The 17371-nt window shown below is 43.0% G+C and overlaps 1 protein-coding gene across 23 annotated transcripts in view; it reads left to right on the forward strand.

Moving 5' to 3' along the window:
• epb41l2 (erythrocyte membrane protein band 4.1 like 2) overlaps positions 1–17371 on the forward strand; it is an 88497-nt gene that overhangs the window by 38264 nt on the left and 32862 nt on the right. For all 23 annotated transcript variants that reach the window (XM_079638947.1, XM_079638959.1, XM_079638963.1 and 20 more), the window contains exons 5-6: positions 8021–8125; positions 9376–9418. In XM_079638947.1, the coding sequence (XP_079495073.1) occupies positions 8021–8125; positions 9376–9418 (148 nt within the window). The remainder of the gene's footprint in view (positions 1–8020; positions 8126–9375; positions 9419–17371) is intronic.

The following is a 17371-nucleotide window of genomic DNA, read 5'->3' on the forward strand; positions in this document are numbered from 1 at the left end:
CTCGCTCGCTCGCTCACTCACTCTCACTCACTCACTCACTCACTCACACTAACCGTCAACGCACTGTAGATACGTTGATTTTGGAAATGTAAAGACAAGTATATTGGCTATATAAAACAGTAATGGATCCGTGTGTCAGGCCTTAAAGGAGTCATAACCTAGTATTACCTTGGATACCCACGCTCTATTATAGTCTTTCAGGCCCTTCTAAAAAAGAAAAGTGGAAAAAAAATAAACACAGAGCTCCTCTGACCCTTATTTCTGAAGGCATTATTGTCTCGCGAGATCTGATGCGATATTTTGGCTGTCGTGGACGGTGATTTTAATAATGCAAATGAGGGGCGCGTTGATTGGTGGCAGGAAGGAGGGGGGTTGACACCGCAGGTTTTTTTTTTGTTTGTTTTTATTCAACAATTGCACAGTTTACAGGAACTTTCATCCCCATTATAACAATAACATATTGTGCAGTTTCCAAAATTGCAGGTGTTTTAACATAAACAAAACATAAACAAAAGAAGGTTGACACCGCAGATAATCAGCATATCATTCCAAAATGACATCATGGCGCAAGTTGTGAATGAACCCGACCTGGCAGCGACCTACGGGATTCAACCGTATATGCACGAGCCGGACTCTGAACCTGAGCTGGAAAGGGAAGATGTAGAGTCGATGGAAGGACGTCTAGATCAAGATGTCTCTGAATGGTAAAGACAATAATTTTGACTGAGACATACATTATAGGCTACCTTTTATTTAATGTAGATTACATTAACGGAGATGTAGTCTACTTTTTTTTATCAGCTTACAGTAGTTATTGAGATCAACGTTTGCTATCATGTGGTGTTTTTGCCTTGTTTCACGTTGTGGGTTTTTTAGACATTCAAATTTGTGAATGATTCCGGCGTAAAATGATTAGCACAGACACCTAACGTTAAGCCAGTGGGAAGGGTTGTAGGAACCGCGTCATTAAAAATGAATTTAATCCACTGGTCCCTGACAGCTTGGTCCGTAGCCTACTTGGGAGAGAAAACACATTTAAGTTACATGTTGATTCTGGCAGTCAACAACAGAGTAACTCACGTGTGCTCTACGTTTCTGCATCTTTCGCGACTGAATATGAGGGGGACAGGGGCAGGGCGGGCTTCCTGCAGCATAGGTCTGCGGTGTCCATATATGGTGTATCCGGCCCCGTCTTGACGTCAAGATAAAATTTCGTGTTTGAGTGCGCGTGCACGTGGGCTGGTTTACGAACCCTGGGGTAAACAAACGCTTCACTTTTAAATATCGGCTTCCCGGCCATTGTATAATCGTTAGGCAATCATAACATACATTGATTCTCGTGGAAAAGTGAAAATTACAGGTCATGACTCCTTTAAAGTGACAGCAGCCTAATGTACTCGCTGCCAAATTATGAGATGCTATTGAAAATATCTATATTGCAGTTTTCCCCATGGTATCGATGTCATAATTGTGTCCAGTGAAAATGCTGAGTGGCTAGTAACTTTGGAAAACCGCTAGCCACTGTGACTGGTGAGCAAAAAAGTTAATGTCCATCCCTGGTTATCACTCAGTTATGACTGTTTACGATTCATTCATGTATTTTAATATGGGTTTCACCCCTGCAACTTTCCATTGTGTACGTAGCACCATGAAAATATGACATCATTATTTTGAATGGATCATATTCAGATCTCAAGCAAAGAGCACTCTCTTTACAATCAGTTCAGCGCAAGCTCACTCTTCCAAATCTCCTGTTATAATCAATGAAGCTGCACAAACAAGGTCTTTATTACATTGTGTTTACAGTTTGTTGGTTATAATCCCAAGCATGGAGAACAAAAGCTTTGTGTAGTGTGGTATTGAGTGGATTCGGGCTAACTTAAACGCCTCTGATCGGTCATTGCTTTCACACACTCAACTCAGCATGTCTGTGATTGGCTACAGTGAACAATGCTTGAAAAAACACACAAGCCCACACACGTAAATAGAAACCTTTGACTCTTCAGTTGCTGCAATAAAATCTAGATTACACAATATTTTAATAAATAGATTTTTTTTTTTTTAAACATTTATATTAGGGGTGTCACGATTCTCCAAATCCTCGATTCAATTCAATTTTCGATTCTAAGGTCACGGTTCGATTCGATTTTTACATTGTTTTTTTAAAGCACATGTTGCTGTGCCATTTTTAGACTAGACTTTTATGCAATATAATATCTGACCTTTGTTCGCAATGTACCACACTACATTGTCAAATTTAAAACATTTATTAATAACATAATGGAACAATAACGTATATCTTCAGTCAATTGGAAACTTAAGCAAAATAGCCTGCCATCTAGTTTCTCTTTTGTAACTGCAGTCTTCACAGAAGATGACATTCAAGTTCACAACAAAAACAAACAAACAGATTTAACAGATAAATCTAAGTTTTTGTGGTGCCTGCGGAGATGCCCTGCCATATTAGGCCAAAAATGCCCTGCCAAAAATGCAGCGCACTGCTCATTCTGTGTGATTGGCCAGTGCTGTGCACCTCGAGTTTTCGAACCTGAAAAACGCGTCAGGTGTGATCGGGGCTTTAGGAAGTGTGCGTCCGGTGTGCGATACCTCGAGTTGTCCTAGACGCGGCGCTGCGCTTCTCGTCCGGTTTGCGACCCCCTTTAGTCGTGCTGCCAGTGGAAGAATATGGTACACACGCACATAGCAGAGCTTGCAAACTGTGGCTTTTTTGAAGCGTGAACTTTGTCAACATAACTCTCTGGAAATCCAAAATACTTCCACACCGGCGACTTCAGTGAAGGAGGAGGGGGTTCAAGTTCTGTCAATGGGTCTCCTCCATCTGCAGTTGCCATGCTATCTTGGCTGTAGCTGAGGAGGTTGACTCGCTGCACTTCAACATGCGTGTTTTTTTTTCTGCTTGGCAAGCCGACCGGACGTGACATGGGGGCGTGGCAGCATCGACGATTCCATTTTTTTTAATTCGAAGTTCGAGATTGTGACTCCCTTAATTGATATGCATGTAAATATACTTAAACCACGACGAGAACACCTGCACTGATGTCTTTAACAGTTTGTCTAATGGAGTGAACAGGAGGAGTTATCTGCAGATGCTGGAATGCAGGTGAGTGTTGGGATATGATGTTCTGGGATCTCATTACTGGCCGCTCTGAGAGCTTTCAACAGGCTCGTCTTTGTCCCGTCACCGGAAAGTGCTGAGGCATCACTAAGCGCTATTGTCCTGGTGTGTTCATGCACGAGACGGTGGCATGTTTGCTCAGAGATGAGCGCGACTGTCTCCGGGTCACCCGTACGCATAAGCCGAAGCTCCAAACAAAGCATTCCAGACGGGACGCTTTATCTGGACAAAGAGGGGCTCATGACTGCTGGACGACCCCTCATGGATGTTCTGTCCATCCTTACTGCTTTTCTGCTTTGTGTTTCTGTTCCGATGCCAGGATTAATTCTGCTCTCTGGCTGAGACGAGAGCGTATGGATGATCCACACAAACACTCAGCCAATCACAGCGCACGCACCTTCAGCCAATCACAGCGCAGTGACCTATATAACAGAAGCGCTGTGTTTTTAATGCCATAAGTGCAGAGATCTAGCTGTGTGTTTTCCTGGAAGCAGAATCCGGATGTGTTTAAGCGCGTGTGAGTTCTCTTGAAAATCCTGGTCATCATGAGACTCTCCTGATCAGGGTCGGTCTCTAGTCGAGGGACACACGAGGCCACAGCATAGCTCTCACGAGTGTGTGTGTGTGCGCTTGACGCTAATGCTTCCGGACGCTCCTTCACAATGACGCTCTGTGATTCCTCCTGTACGTCGCTGATCCTGAATAAACCCTCTTCAAACATCCCATCAGTGATTCTCTGTGACTTTACAACTCAATTATGCATCTTATTGTTCAGGCTGCAGTTGGAGCTCCTTTTGTTCTCATTCATGTTGCTCTTTCTTTCATCATGTTCTTTTAGGCTTTCACTGTCGTTCATTTACTCTCTGATCCATTAGTTTCTTTCATACAGACCTAGTCTTTCTATCACACACAATCTACTGAATGAATCTGTAGTTCAGCAAGCAAAAGGCCTTTTAGTATTACTGTAAAAACATTCACCTTCGGAAATCAGTGAAATCTGCACAGATTTTTATAAAACTAGCGTAAGAATGTCTTGTATATGCTTAGCAGTAGTTAAATTGCGAGGGCATCTAATGTGAACAGCTGTCTTAAGGTCCTTCACAGATTTTCTATATGATTTTGTTTGGGGCTACTCAAGACATTCATCTTTCTTTGCTGAAGCCATTGTTTTGTTGATTTTGACGTTTGCTTTGGATCAGTGTCCTGTTGGAAGGTGAAAGTCCTCTTCGTTCAGCTTTCTTGCAGACGGTTCTAGAGATCTGGCTTGGATGTTTGTAATGGCTCTTGTCATGTTGCTGTCGGCCTCTTGACAGCCTCTCTGACCGGTTTTCTCGGTCTTCTCTTCAACTATCTAATGCCTTGGATGTGTTTTTGTAGCCCTGACCTGAGCGTTACCATTCAACAATAACTGATTAAATGGACAGCAGTGATCTAATTATTGACCTTATTCTGAATAAGACAATCTTCTTCTGATTAAGGGGTTTACATGAGTTGCTTTTAGAATATTTCTTTCATGTTCCCGTTTCACATGTAATAGAACATGGATCGATTAATGGCACACGTCATTACGTCACCATGCCACGCAGGTCGACGTTCCCTCCGTATCAACACACAGTCCGTCTTCCTTATGGCACCATATACAGTTCTGGGTGTTTCGTTTTTAATTGTACAAAAGCTTCAAGTGCAGTTAATAGTTTGTCATGCTATACGTGCAAATACACGAGGGCGGATACAAATTCTGGTTCCCGTCAAACGGGTGACCCCTGCTGTGTGCGTGTATGTGTGCGGTCACAAAATGCGGCGAGAACTCCCACACGACTTTACTAGTGTGATTTAAGGTGTGCATAATGCGACTATAATAGGAATTCTCCATATCTTAATTCGATTTGTTTACTTCGAGTATGACTTGACGAATGAAGGCAATCATAAATCCCTGTTTACATGGTATTTTCTTAATCAGAGTATTGTCTTAATCGGCTCAATATCAGAATATTGTTGTTCATCTAAATGTACTGAATGAGATCCTGTTGATGCTTCGTAAGCTCATGGGCATGGCTCTTGTAGTAGCAGCAACCAAGATGTCAGAAATGTCTTACAAGAACAGCTGAGATTTATTTGGAGTTAATCAGTCACAAAAACAATTAATCAAAGATCCATTCAACGGTTGATGTCCACTTGAGACGTAACGGACTGTTTATGTGAATTTGACATTTTTCTGTGTGTATTTGACTCTTCATGCCATGAAAGAGAACGGTTTCGGACTATCTGCGTGTGCTACATGTGTGTGAAAGTTGAGTTTTGAATTCTCCTCAGGAGAGTGTGTATCTCTTTTAAATATCAAGCATCTCCTGCTCCATTTTCTCATTCATCCATGTGTCTTTATCCTCGTAGTTGTCTCTCTTTGATGCCTGACAGCAGTGGTGAATTTAGTTCTTAGATCTACATCTAGAGGAGAGGAAGTAATGACTAAATTCTGTGATCTGCTCTAGATCAGCTGACATTCGTGTGTTTTGAGCTGCAGAATTGATGCTTCACTCTTCCTTGTGGCTCATAGATTCACCAGTAGCTGTAAATCTCTCTGGTTTGTTGTTCCGACACCAAGAGAACATGTCTCCACCTGTGGCTTTTTTTTCAGCCATTAACACATTATCATCAGACAGCTGTGCAGTGAGATGAGTGTCGGTGTTTGTTTGCACTCGTCCTTCCCCTAATGCACTTTTCACTAATGCAGGCCTGCTGTTGTCCAGTATTGATCCACTGGAAAGTGTGTGTGTGTGTGTGTAAATCTAAATCTAGTGCGAATGGACGCTCTGAATGAATTAGTCGGTGTAATTGCATCCATAACAGCAGCTTATGGGGTTTTGTGTCATGTCATAACAAGACACATTAAAACCTTAAACAAGCACTCTTTTGGTTTTTGTTTTCTGTCTAGTTGAGACTTAGACTTGTACTGTAGAAATGGGACAAAAATTCCCTGCTGTTTTGTAAGACGCGTATTAAGTACTTGAACCATTCACAACTCAACGCTTCCTCTCCAATCCATCCAAACCATTTACTGAGACCGAACTGAAGAACAAGGACATTTATCATGTTTATGATATTACAACAATCATAAAATCATCTTTTAAAAATACAGTCCAAGTCTTAAAGGTACAGTAGCACAAGCAGTCAGTTTAATTGACATGGTCATATCCACCTTATTTTGAATGCTTTACTGCGTTCCATTCAAATTATTGTTGGAGCCTATGGTTGGGAAACGTCCCAAACCGTTTTCAAAATTACTGAAACGAATCATTTCAAATTATAGGTTGCATTATAAGTCATCCTTATTTTTCAGTTTGACTGAATGAGCTGTACGTTTTCCGTCATGCTCCATTTTATCCATGGGGAAAATAAAGTAACGTTTGGTATTTTAACGTGTTGTTGGTTTCATAAGAATATCTGTGATGAGCTCTTTTAAGTACGCTAGCTGTCTTTTGTTCCTCTGGAATATTTCTATCTGAAATATTTGCTCTAAAAATATGTATAAGACAACATATACTGCTCTCTTAGATACTACTGATCGTAGTCTACGATCCTGATTAATGAACATATTATACAAATAATTTACTTGCAGTAAGAATTTCTAATGTTCTCCCAAAATTTCATTCCCATCCTGGTTTTCACACACCGCATTAAAAATGTTCTCTTCACACCAAGAACAGGAACTATATTAGCATCCACTCCAACACAATATTGTTTTGCTTATTAAAAGCGAGTTGCAGTTTTGTCGTCTGCTCGCGCTTTAAATGCTCGAGCTCTTTAAAGCAAGATGGATTCTGATTGGCTGATTGCAATGTTTTTATCGTTCATCAGCTGGAAAAAATAGTTCTGAAAGTGATTCAAATGAAATCGTATCGTTCCTCTTTGCCGTAACACTGTTGTTTTTGGCGTGGATGCTGCTATTCTTTCTTATTTAGAATAAACTTTATTGTTATCATCCTTGGTGTTAACCAGTCTTAAAGTAGGAAAATAGTTTGTTTGTCTGTCAAAATTACACAAGCATGTTCCAGATAATGACGGAACATTTTTAATTTTTGCATCATACAAACACGTTACATAATATTGACTTGTATAGTAATATTTAACATGTCTGTAATGCTACGGAATTACTTTGTGTAGGTTTTCATGCTTCCTTTTTATGTGACTCCCATAATTTGCGCAGAGCTTTATGGGACGTAGGATAAATGTGGATAGACACTTTTAACAGTTTTTTGGTGCAAGAAACCTTGACTGATGTATAAAATGCATGAGCAGTATGGGTGGGCTGAAGCCCGAGCAGATTGAAGAATGCAGATCTTCCTCAATGACTAATGCTGGAAGCTCCTGGTGTCTGGAGAGGAGAGAGGGACTGTTGAGCTCCAACCAGGCCTCTCATTCCTCAGGAGTCACACCAACACTCACGCTATCGAGATGAATCAACAGAATGTGAGGAGCGGCTCAAACAGGCCCATTATGAGCCGGCGCTTCAGACTCCACACAGTCTCCATTCAGACTCATTACAGCGCCAGCACTGGCATTTACGGGAATACTTCAAGTGCCACACAAAAACCACGCTGCCCTCATTTACTTACCATCATGTTGTTCCAAACTGGATTGCCTTTTGTTTTCTATAAAATTGTTTTGGATTGTTTATGCACTAAAACTTAAGACATTCCTCAAAATATCACAGGTTTGGAACGACGTGAATGCGAGTGATGATTGACAGAATGATAGTTTTTGGGTGAACTGTTCCTTCATGATAAATGGTTCTACAACTAACGAAGCGACTTGGATGAGCACCACAGCATTGTCTATAAACAATGTCCAAATATTCCACTCATTTTTGTTCCTCTGTGTTTTCAGAAACGGGCGAAAGGCCAGTACCTGTTTTTTCAAGTCTGCGAGCAACTGAATCTGGTAGAGAAGGATTACTTCGGCCTGAGCTTTAAAGACAACGCTGAGCAGAGGGTGAGTTTACACACAAGACATGGATAAAACAAACACACAGTACCAGTATGGGGACAGCAGTCCATGTGACTCGAGCACTGTGTTCCTGTGATGCTTTATGAGGAACAGAGACAGATTTAAACGGTCTATCCTGTGAGGTCACATTGGCACTAGGGTCGTCACAGTGGCCGTTTTTACCACCGCGGTGGTAACGGACCAACTACTGCTGGTGGTGTGGTGGTTAAATATTAAATAAAACATTAGCAAAAGCAGCTGAAACATTTCATCTTCAAAGCGAAAATAAATTAACGGTGTGTGTGAAACGCACTACACAAAGAACATGCCTTACCAAGTCTAACAAGCACAAACTGAAAAATAAAAAGGTATCTGTCCTACAGTGTTTTTCTACTTTTTAAACGAATAGCTCATGTGACTCTCTGATTCAGCTCGAATCCAAAGCACTGATGCTGAACAAACACTGATATTGATTAGCTGTGATCAGTAGCAGTCCTTTAACGGCCATTGGTGATGAAGTTGATGCTAAAAGCATTAGTATACATGTTCTTGTGAGGTGCATCATGGGATTGGTCAGGCATGTTGTTTTCTCGATCTGTTCAGTCATCAGTCTCTGTGCAGCTGATTGAGCCAATAATAGAGACCTTATGTTTTAGACGCATGTCTTTGAGTCACTTGAATATTGATGATATTCAGCGTTACACGGTTGATTCAATTTCCATTTTATGACTGGGTTTCGTGATTCCGCCTGTTTGCTGCGTGACTGAAATCATAGGACCCTAGTTCAGCTATATCTATGCAAATAGCAAAGAGATTCATTAACCAAAATCTTTTAAGGCTGTTTACACAGACTTGCCATACAAAGCCACGTGTGCATGTGCAGTGGAAATGTAATGTGATATAATCTATTATATAATAATGAAGCTGTCAAAATTAATAAGAGAAATACTACCGGTAGTATTAAATTATATAATTCTAATATTCACAATGGTCTGGGTTGATAAAAAAAGAAGGAAAAAATAGGTTGAGATGCCGTCACAAAGTAGACAGAAGAGTCCACTGTCAAGATCAGGTGCAATGGTGAACTTTCAGTCGGCTTTCTTTAGGGACCCAGATGTCAGATCGTGGACTCTCTTAAAGACAAACACTGTCCGTTTCTGCAGGGAATGAGCTCACAGTCACAGAATGGCTTATTTTGTTCAAATCTTGATCATACAGTGCAGCTGCTTTATTGACTCTGTGTTTTCCTGTTGCAGTGCTGGCTGGACCCTACCAAGGAAATCAAGCGTCAGATCCGCAGTACGTGCCGTCTCTTTCTCTTTCTCTACATGTGATCAGTCAGGCGGATGATGGGGGTTTGGTCTGGGTGGGTTTGTGTGATTTAGTCTCTGGCTCCGTCGTCTTCTCACACATCTGCAGATTCAACAGCTGTAATGATCAGAGCCCTGGAATGACGCACACAGGGTGGAGTGAGAGAGGATTCCTCATTCTCACCGCACTCAGAAACACAAGCAAAACCATGACAATACTGATGCGTGCTGTCAGCTGACTGATGTGTTCAGAAAGGCATACTGCACATGCAGAAGTCTGTTCAAACTGCTGTCCTTAAAGGGATCGATCACACTTCAGTTGAGCTGTGCTGCTTTAAAGCCTTTAACCCTGTGGAGCCTGACATATCTAATCACTGTCCAAAAAAAACCACATACTTTTTTAAGTTTGCATGTGTTTTTGTGTATCATTTTTGATACACCAGGCTTCATATAGTCTGATAAAGTTAGAATATGGCGGAAAAACGCTTACATTTTATTACAAAAATAAGCAATTTGCTGCAGATGCTAATGTTTATATGAACAAAAAGAGTAAATTGTCTATATAAATATGGACAAGATAAAGAGTACATGAAATCTTTATAACAGTATAGCAAATACTTGCATAAAATGCATATAAATACCAATGATATGTCTTGGATGATATTTAAATGATTAGTTTTATGATCGAAGCTCTGTAGTTTTAAAGGGGTCATAAATTTTCCTTGATCTTTTGTCATGTAAGAGGTCATTGCACAAAAAAACATCTTGTAAGTTTCAGAACTCAATGTCCTCGTTTTTCCAAAAACAGCTTTCATTAAAAGGGTTAGTTTTGGACTCGTTTTGGATTTTGTCACATTATGACTCTGCAGAATCTACATCTACGCCTACTTCTACATTACGCCTACTTCTTTAGCCCTGCCACTCCCAAAGGATCTTTTACGCTAGCTTTACAAACAGGCAACAGTAACGCCACAACAGTAAGTAAGTAACTGTTAATTCTAATGCCTGATCTGTGACCAGTGATTTCTGATATGTAATGATTCATACAAGTCTCAAATCATGCGTCAGTAAAAAAAGTCAGTGACTAAACGATCAACTTCACATTGTTTCTCTTAGTAGCATGAAAATAATGTCTTTAAATAGTGATTAAATTCTATACAGAAAGTGACCAAAGTCTATCATAATTGCTGGAGCTGTTAATCAAACAGTGTGAGTTTATCAGTGACTGAGTTCTGGGCCCTCGCCAAAACTCCTGTTATAATCTGACGCTGTCTACACTGCCCAATAAATCTCTTATTTACACTATTAGTTGATGATAGGATTCGTGAGAGTGCAGAAATCGAGTTGCAATGATGAGATCACTGCATGCATGTGCTCAACAGTCACGTCTGTCATTGGCTACAAGCTCATCATTGCAACCTTTCATGCCACGGGAGTAGGTCTAAATATAATGCCATAATCAACACTTCACGATTAGTAAACCTTGAGAGCTATAATAGTGAATTCTAACATATTATACTTATTCCATATGCAAAGGTGACAGCCAATCACAGCAGTGGGCGTTTACACTGTTTGAAGGGGTGTGTCTGTGTGAGATTTCTGAGTGCATTATAAATGCACCTCAGGAATAATTAAAAAAATGCAGATCATGACCCCTTTAAATCATATAATGATGATAATACAATGATGATTGACTGAAACAAATACGCCTTCCTCAAAAGGCTGATGATCATATTTGAAACTCATGATTTTTCTAATAAATGATGTCTGGATGAGCAAGTAAACCTCAGGCGCAATATTGAGGTGGCTATCTCAGGTGAAATGTTACAAAGTTATTGTTGCGTTTCCTTGATAAATCAGGACAGATTTGACACAAAGACACGTGAAGCTCGAGCTGGAGGACGTTTGAACAGTTACACTGAAAGACTTTTACTGGATAAGAGTCTAAACTATCAATCAGAGACAGAAGAACTGCAGGAGATCGAGTGACACACAAAAGTCTTGATCATTTAGAGGCCTTAGAAATATGTGAATCAAACATAATACTGTAGCTTTAAAGGGTTAAAATCTGCTTTTACAGCACTGAAGATTAATGTGTGCAGAACACTTCCTCTTACACTATAAACTGAGCCATTGTTTGACATCCAGTCAGGTGCTGTATATCTGACACACACACACACACACACACACACACACACACACACACACACACACACAGGTGAATCAGATGTCTTATCTGCTTTTATGACTCAGTCTGTAGAGCGTCTGGAGGAGAGCTGAAAATAGAAAAACAGGACAGGGGGAGAGAGACAGAGAGAGGCTCTCCTTCTGAAGGACACGTCTATAAAAATGGCAGCTGTGTCCTCGTTTCCAAAGACAGTCTCAGAAAGAATGAGGTTGACTTTGTTTAGCTGCGTTCTTCTGATCTCTGACCCCGAGTCAGCCACAGCAGAATGATCAGTGAGCCAGCATACATGCCGAGAGTTCATTCCACTCATTCTTGCATTTATTATTTTATGTCTGTTCTGTAAATGCGCTCATGGATTATAATAACCTCATTTCCTTCCACTGGCACAGCAGAGCATCACCGGGAGCGTCAGCCGTCCCGCTTCTGCACTTTTGCTACCTTATTCTCTGTTCAGTGTGTTCGCGCTGGCATTCGGTTCAGCCATGATACAAACCAACCAGCTCGAGATCAATCATTGCAGACTGATTCATGAGAGAAAAGTTATCAATTATATGAAATGGCATTATCAATTGCCTGGAAATACAGTATAAATAGGAACATTTACATCAGATCTGATAACAGAAACTTTTCACCTGTTTGATTCACAGGAAATGTCCTTTAAATGTAAAACTATAGTGTTATCTATACTGTTGGCAATTTGTCCAAACATTGTTGGATTCTGTGTTCTTATAAAGTCAAACTTATTGAAGGAAGTCAGTGTAATAACCCAGATTGATAACATGAATAGAATTACTCTAGACAGATTAAATGAGCATTTTGCCCCTGTGTGCCCAGAATGTATAGATTTTTTTATTTTTGGTCGCATCACTAATAATGAGCAATCCGTCGGTTTTGCAACATAATTCACATCATCTTTCTCATCTGTCTAGTGTTGCATAATTTCTCATATGATTTTTTCCCCCGATCATGCTTGGATGTCAACATGAACAGGTTCTGTGGCAAACTCCTCATCTTCAAAAAACCTCAACAAAACTACACAGCATACAGTTAAATACAGGTAGTGTTATGTTGACATCAGTGTGTTTTATGCTGTGAATGGCTGCCAAAAGCATGAACCACTGACATTCAGAGACTTCTAGAAACCGAAAGACTAAGGCAACTAACCATATCTGAGTCAATGTGAAGCAGCAGCAGCCACTGATCTAATGCAGTCTCGAGATCCTCATCTTCATCACTAGTGTGGCTCAGCCTTTAAAACTCTCATTTCTGAGTGATCAACTAGTGAAGTGTTGGTTTGCTAATGGACTGAACAGACACCCGCTGCTGTATCCCACAATCGCTCCAGCCTAGAGCTTTATTGCACATCTGCTTGTTTTCCTGTGTCCCTTATTGAAAACCAAGTGCAAAGGGAAAAGAAACAATAGGTTACTTGCGTAACCCCGGTTCTCTGATAGCATTAAGTGAGGTGTCTCACTATGGGATACGCCCCTTCCGCGTATTCCTCAGAAGCCCTATTACATTACGCCAGCCCCAATTGGCTGGCAGACGTGACGTAGTGTCTGGGAGGGGCTACCCCACTCCTCGGTATAAGAGGAGCAGCACAACGTCATACGACATTCAAAACAAGCACACCTCTTCCTCGCTTCACACAGCAAGGAGGGTGATCTGGTGAGACACCTCACTTAATGCTATCAGAGAACCGGGGTTACGCAAGTAACCTATTGTTCTCTTTCAAGCATACGTTTCGGTGTCTCACTATGGGATATCCTAACTCCCGTATTGCCAGATAGCCTGTCTCGAAGTCTCCTGCCAACCACAGCACCGCCTCCGGGGCCAGACGAGTCATGAGTCATGACTCAGTTCCAACGCTCAATACTGCATGTGCTAAAGTTTGAGCTGTAACATCCAGTTTATAAAACCTAGCAAATGTATGCGGCGAAGACCAACTCGCCGCATCGCAAATATCCTGTATCGTGACTCCTTTAAAGAGAGCCCACGAAGTTGACATTCCCCTTGTTGAGTGTGCACGTAAACCAGCTGGGGGCGCATGGCCCTTACTGGAATATGCTAATGAAATCGCCTCCACTATCCAGTGCGACAACCGCTGCTTCGTAATCGGCTTTCCCGTACGTGGCTTCATCCAAGATACGAACAGCTGATCACTTGCCCTGAACCCTCTGGTTCTCTCCATGTAAATGCGTAAAGCACGTACTGGGCACAGCTCATTTAGCTTTTGCTGTTTTGATGAAGCAAAAGGTGGTGGATAGAAAGCTCTTAACTCAAAAGGAGTGATAGAATTAACTATCTTGGGCATAAATGCAGGATTAGGCTTCAGAACTACCCCTGCATCCCCTGGCATGAACTGTGTACATGCTGAATGCACAGAAAGTGCGTGAATCTCACTTACGCGCTTCGCCGAGGCCAATGCTAACAGCAGCGCTGTTTTAAACGACAATATTTTTAGATCAATCTTGTCCAGTGGCTCAAACGGGGACATTGAGAGAGCATCGAGTACCAGTGCTAAATCCCATGAAGGGGAAAGCTGTTTTGAAACTGGCAAAGCGCGACGCGCGCCCTTCATGAACCTGCATACCAAGGGATGCTGCCCGACGGTTTTATTATCAAAACCTATGTGACAAGCAGATATAGCGGCCAAATACACTTTTATGGTTGAAAATGCCTTTCTTTGTTCTATCAAATCCTGGAGAAATGTTAGAACGACTGCCACCGAACACTGAAAGGGAATCTCGTGCTTAGCCGCGCACCAGCGCTCAAACACGCCCCACTTGCATTCATAGAGAGACCTAGTTGACGACGCTCTAGCATTCTGTATGGTTCTGATAACACTTTCAGACAGACCAGCTGTATTCAGATTGAACCACTCACTGGCCAAGCCCATAGTGCTAGGCGCTCTGGGTGGGGGTGAAAGATTTCCCCCCCTGCTTGTGACAGTAGATCTCTGCGTATCGGGAGAGACCACGGGTCTTCGTACAGCATATGTATGATCTCCGCCAGCCAGTATTTCCCTGGCCACCTCGGAGCTATTAATATCAGCTTCAGTCCCTCCTCTCTCACTCTGTAGAGTGTCGGGGATATCAACGCTATCGGAGGGAACGCATACAGTAGAGTGCGGGGCCAGTCGTGTGCCAGCGCATCTATCCCAAGAGGCGCGCTCTGATCTTTCATTGAGAAAAACAGAGGACACTGAGCATTGTCGTGGGACGCGAACAGATCCACTGTCGCTCTGCCGTATATCTCCCAGATCTGTTCGACCACTTCCCTGTTCAATTTCCACTCCCCGTAAAGTGGATTGCCCCTGGACAGCAGATCCGCACCCCGGTTCATGATACCCTGTACGTGCGTCGCTCTCAGGGATGACAGATTGGCATTGCTCCACAAAATCAGTTTGCGCGCCAGCATGTGCAAAGGAAGTGATCTGAGACCTCCCTGTCGATTTATATATGCCACAACTGTAGTGTTGTCCGTCCTCACGAGAACATGATGCCCTTTCAGAAAAGGGAGAAAATGCTTTATCGTTAGAAACACGGCCAGCATTTCCAGATAGTTTATGTGAAGATTGGTCAGATGCTGACCCCATCTTCCATTCACTATCCTGCCCTCGTGAACGCCCCCCCAACCGGACAACGACGCGTCCGTCGTTATGACTTTCCTGGCTTGAACCACGCCCATGGGTACCCCTTGAACCAGAAAGGTTTGGTGCCTCCATTCTCGTAGTGCCAAGACTGTCTCTGACGTCACTCTCACTCTCCTCCGGGAGTGCCTTAATGGGTCCAGCCTCAGAGACGCTACCCAACGTTGAAATTCTCTCATAAACAGTCTGCCCAGGGGAATAACTATTAGGGCTGAGGCCATCAGTCCCAATAACCTGAGGCATGTGCGGAAAGAGACAATTCTTCCGTTCTGAAATTCGGCCAGGCATCTGGTGAATTTCCCCACCCTGTCTTCTGACAGTCGTGCTTTGAATGTCACTGAGTCCAGTGACAACCCCAGATACGTTATAGACTGTGCGGGAATCAAAACACTCTTTTCGGTGTTTAGTTTTAAGCCCAGTTTCTGTATGTGTTCCAGAAGCATGATCGTGTGATTTCTCACTTCTCGCTCTGACTGAGCTGTCACCAACCAGTCGTCTATGTAAGTAGCGAGACGAATGCCTTTTTCCCTGAGCGGGGTCAAGGCCGCTTCTGTACATTTTATAAATACTCTTGGACTGAGAGACATGCCGAACGGTAGAACCAGGTATTCGTATGTCACTCCAAGGAAAGCAAATCTCAGGAATTTCCTGTGGGGCGGGTATATCTTTATGTGGAAATATGCGTCTTTCAGGTCGATCGATGTGAACCAATCGCCTGGGCGCACCAGTTTTAGGAGTGTAGAATGAGTGAGCATTCTGAACTTGTACTTCCTTAAGTATTTGTTCAGTGCACGTAGGTCTAATATGGGACGAAGAGCACGAGTCCCTTTCTTTGGGACTAGAAAGTATCTCGAGTAAAACCCACTGTGGCTTTGCTCGGGCGGGACCACTCTTATCGCCCTTTTCTTCAATAGGGAGTAAATTTCGTCCTGAAGAACATGTTTTAACTCTCCCCGCACCTGAGAATGAATTATCCCTTTGAAATGCGGAGGGGAAGTGGCAAACTGCAGTCTGTACCCGTATTGTATTGTCTTTAATACCCATCGGGACTGTGTGCACTCTCGCCAATTGTTTATTCGCAGCGCTCTGGCGCCATCGTGTGGCTGAGTCATGAACGAGTTTGTGGTCTCTACTGCGCATGCGTGGGTACTTAGCGTTTGGACAGAGTCCGAGTGGCTCATCACCTCTAAGGGACCGAAATCTCCCCGAGGTGATGTTATAGTTTGTTCTGTGCATATGTTTTTCAACATTTTTTGGGGCATTGTGTTTTGCAACATTTTCTGGGGGTACAGTGAAAACTTTATTGAGTTTTGAACATGAAAAGTGCTTGTGACTAGTGGGTGGGTGTGCACCACTGCACCGTATCTTTTCCGTTTCACCGCTCTGCTTCCCCTGGCCCAACCGGGCGCTGCTTTCCCCACAGAACATCCGTGAACAGTGGAACTCTTGATTTGTCGAACGCTGAACGACCGAGGGTCGGGAGCTAGCGAACTGGGGGGCTGTTGACTCCCTTCCCCGGGGATTACCCTGTCAAACAGTCTTCTTCTTCCTCCTCGCTCCCTGAAGATGGGGATTAGGAAGAGGTTGAGAAGCTGGCTGGGCCGTCTGAGCTGCTGCAGGCGGATAGTTCTTCTTAGGCCAGACAGATCTCTGTTCCTGCGCTCCACTCTGACCCGCTGCATTCACGTAAGGTCTCTGCCGTTTCGGAATGCGAAAGGTGGGGGGTGGGCGAGCCGCCGCTTGTGCGAAGGTCTGTCGGGGTGGCGGAGGTGGTGCAGTCTGCGTCTTTCTCGGCATACAGAGTTGCAGCGCCTCATCATCCCTCTTTTTCTCCTCGCATCTCCTTTGCATCAGCGTCAAAGCTGAGCCAAAAATGCCCTCCGCGACGACCGGTGCGTCCAGGATGGCTTCTTTTTCCCTGTCGGAGAGATTCGCCAGATTAAGCCACCGTCCTCTCTCTTGGATCACCATTGTGGCCATGGCTTTCCCAGCGGCTTGAACCGCGCATCTCTGAAGACGCAGAGAGAGATCCGTGACGACACAGATCTCTTCCCAGTGTGCCTGACCTGGCATGGTGGACACTTCGTCCTGCAGCTCCGCTT

Source organism: Phoxinus phoxinus (assembly GCF_949152265.1).
Source record: "Phoxinus phoxinus genome assembly, chromosome: 16".
In the NCBI taxonomy this organism is placed as follows: Eukaryota; Metazoa; Chordata; class Actinopteri; order Cypriniformes; family Leuciscidae; genus Phoxinus; species Phoxinus phoxinus.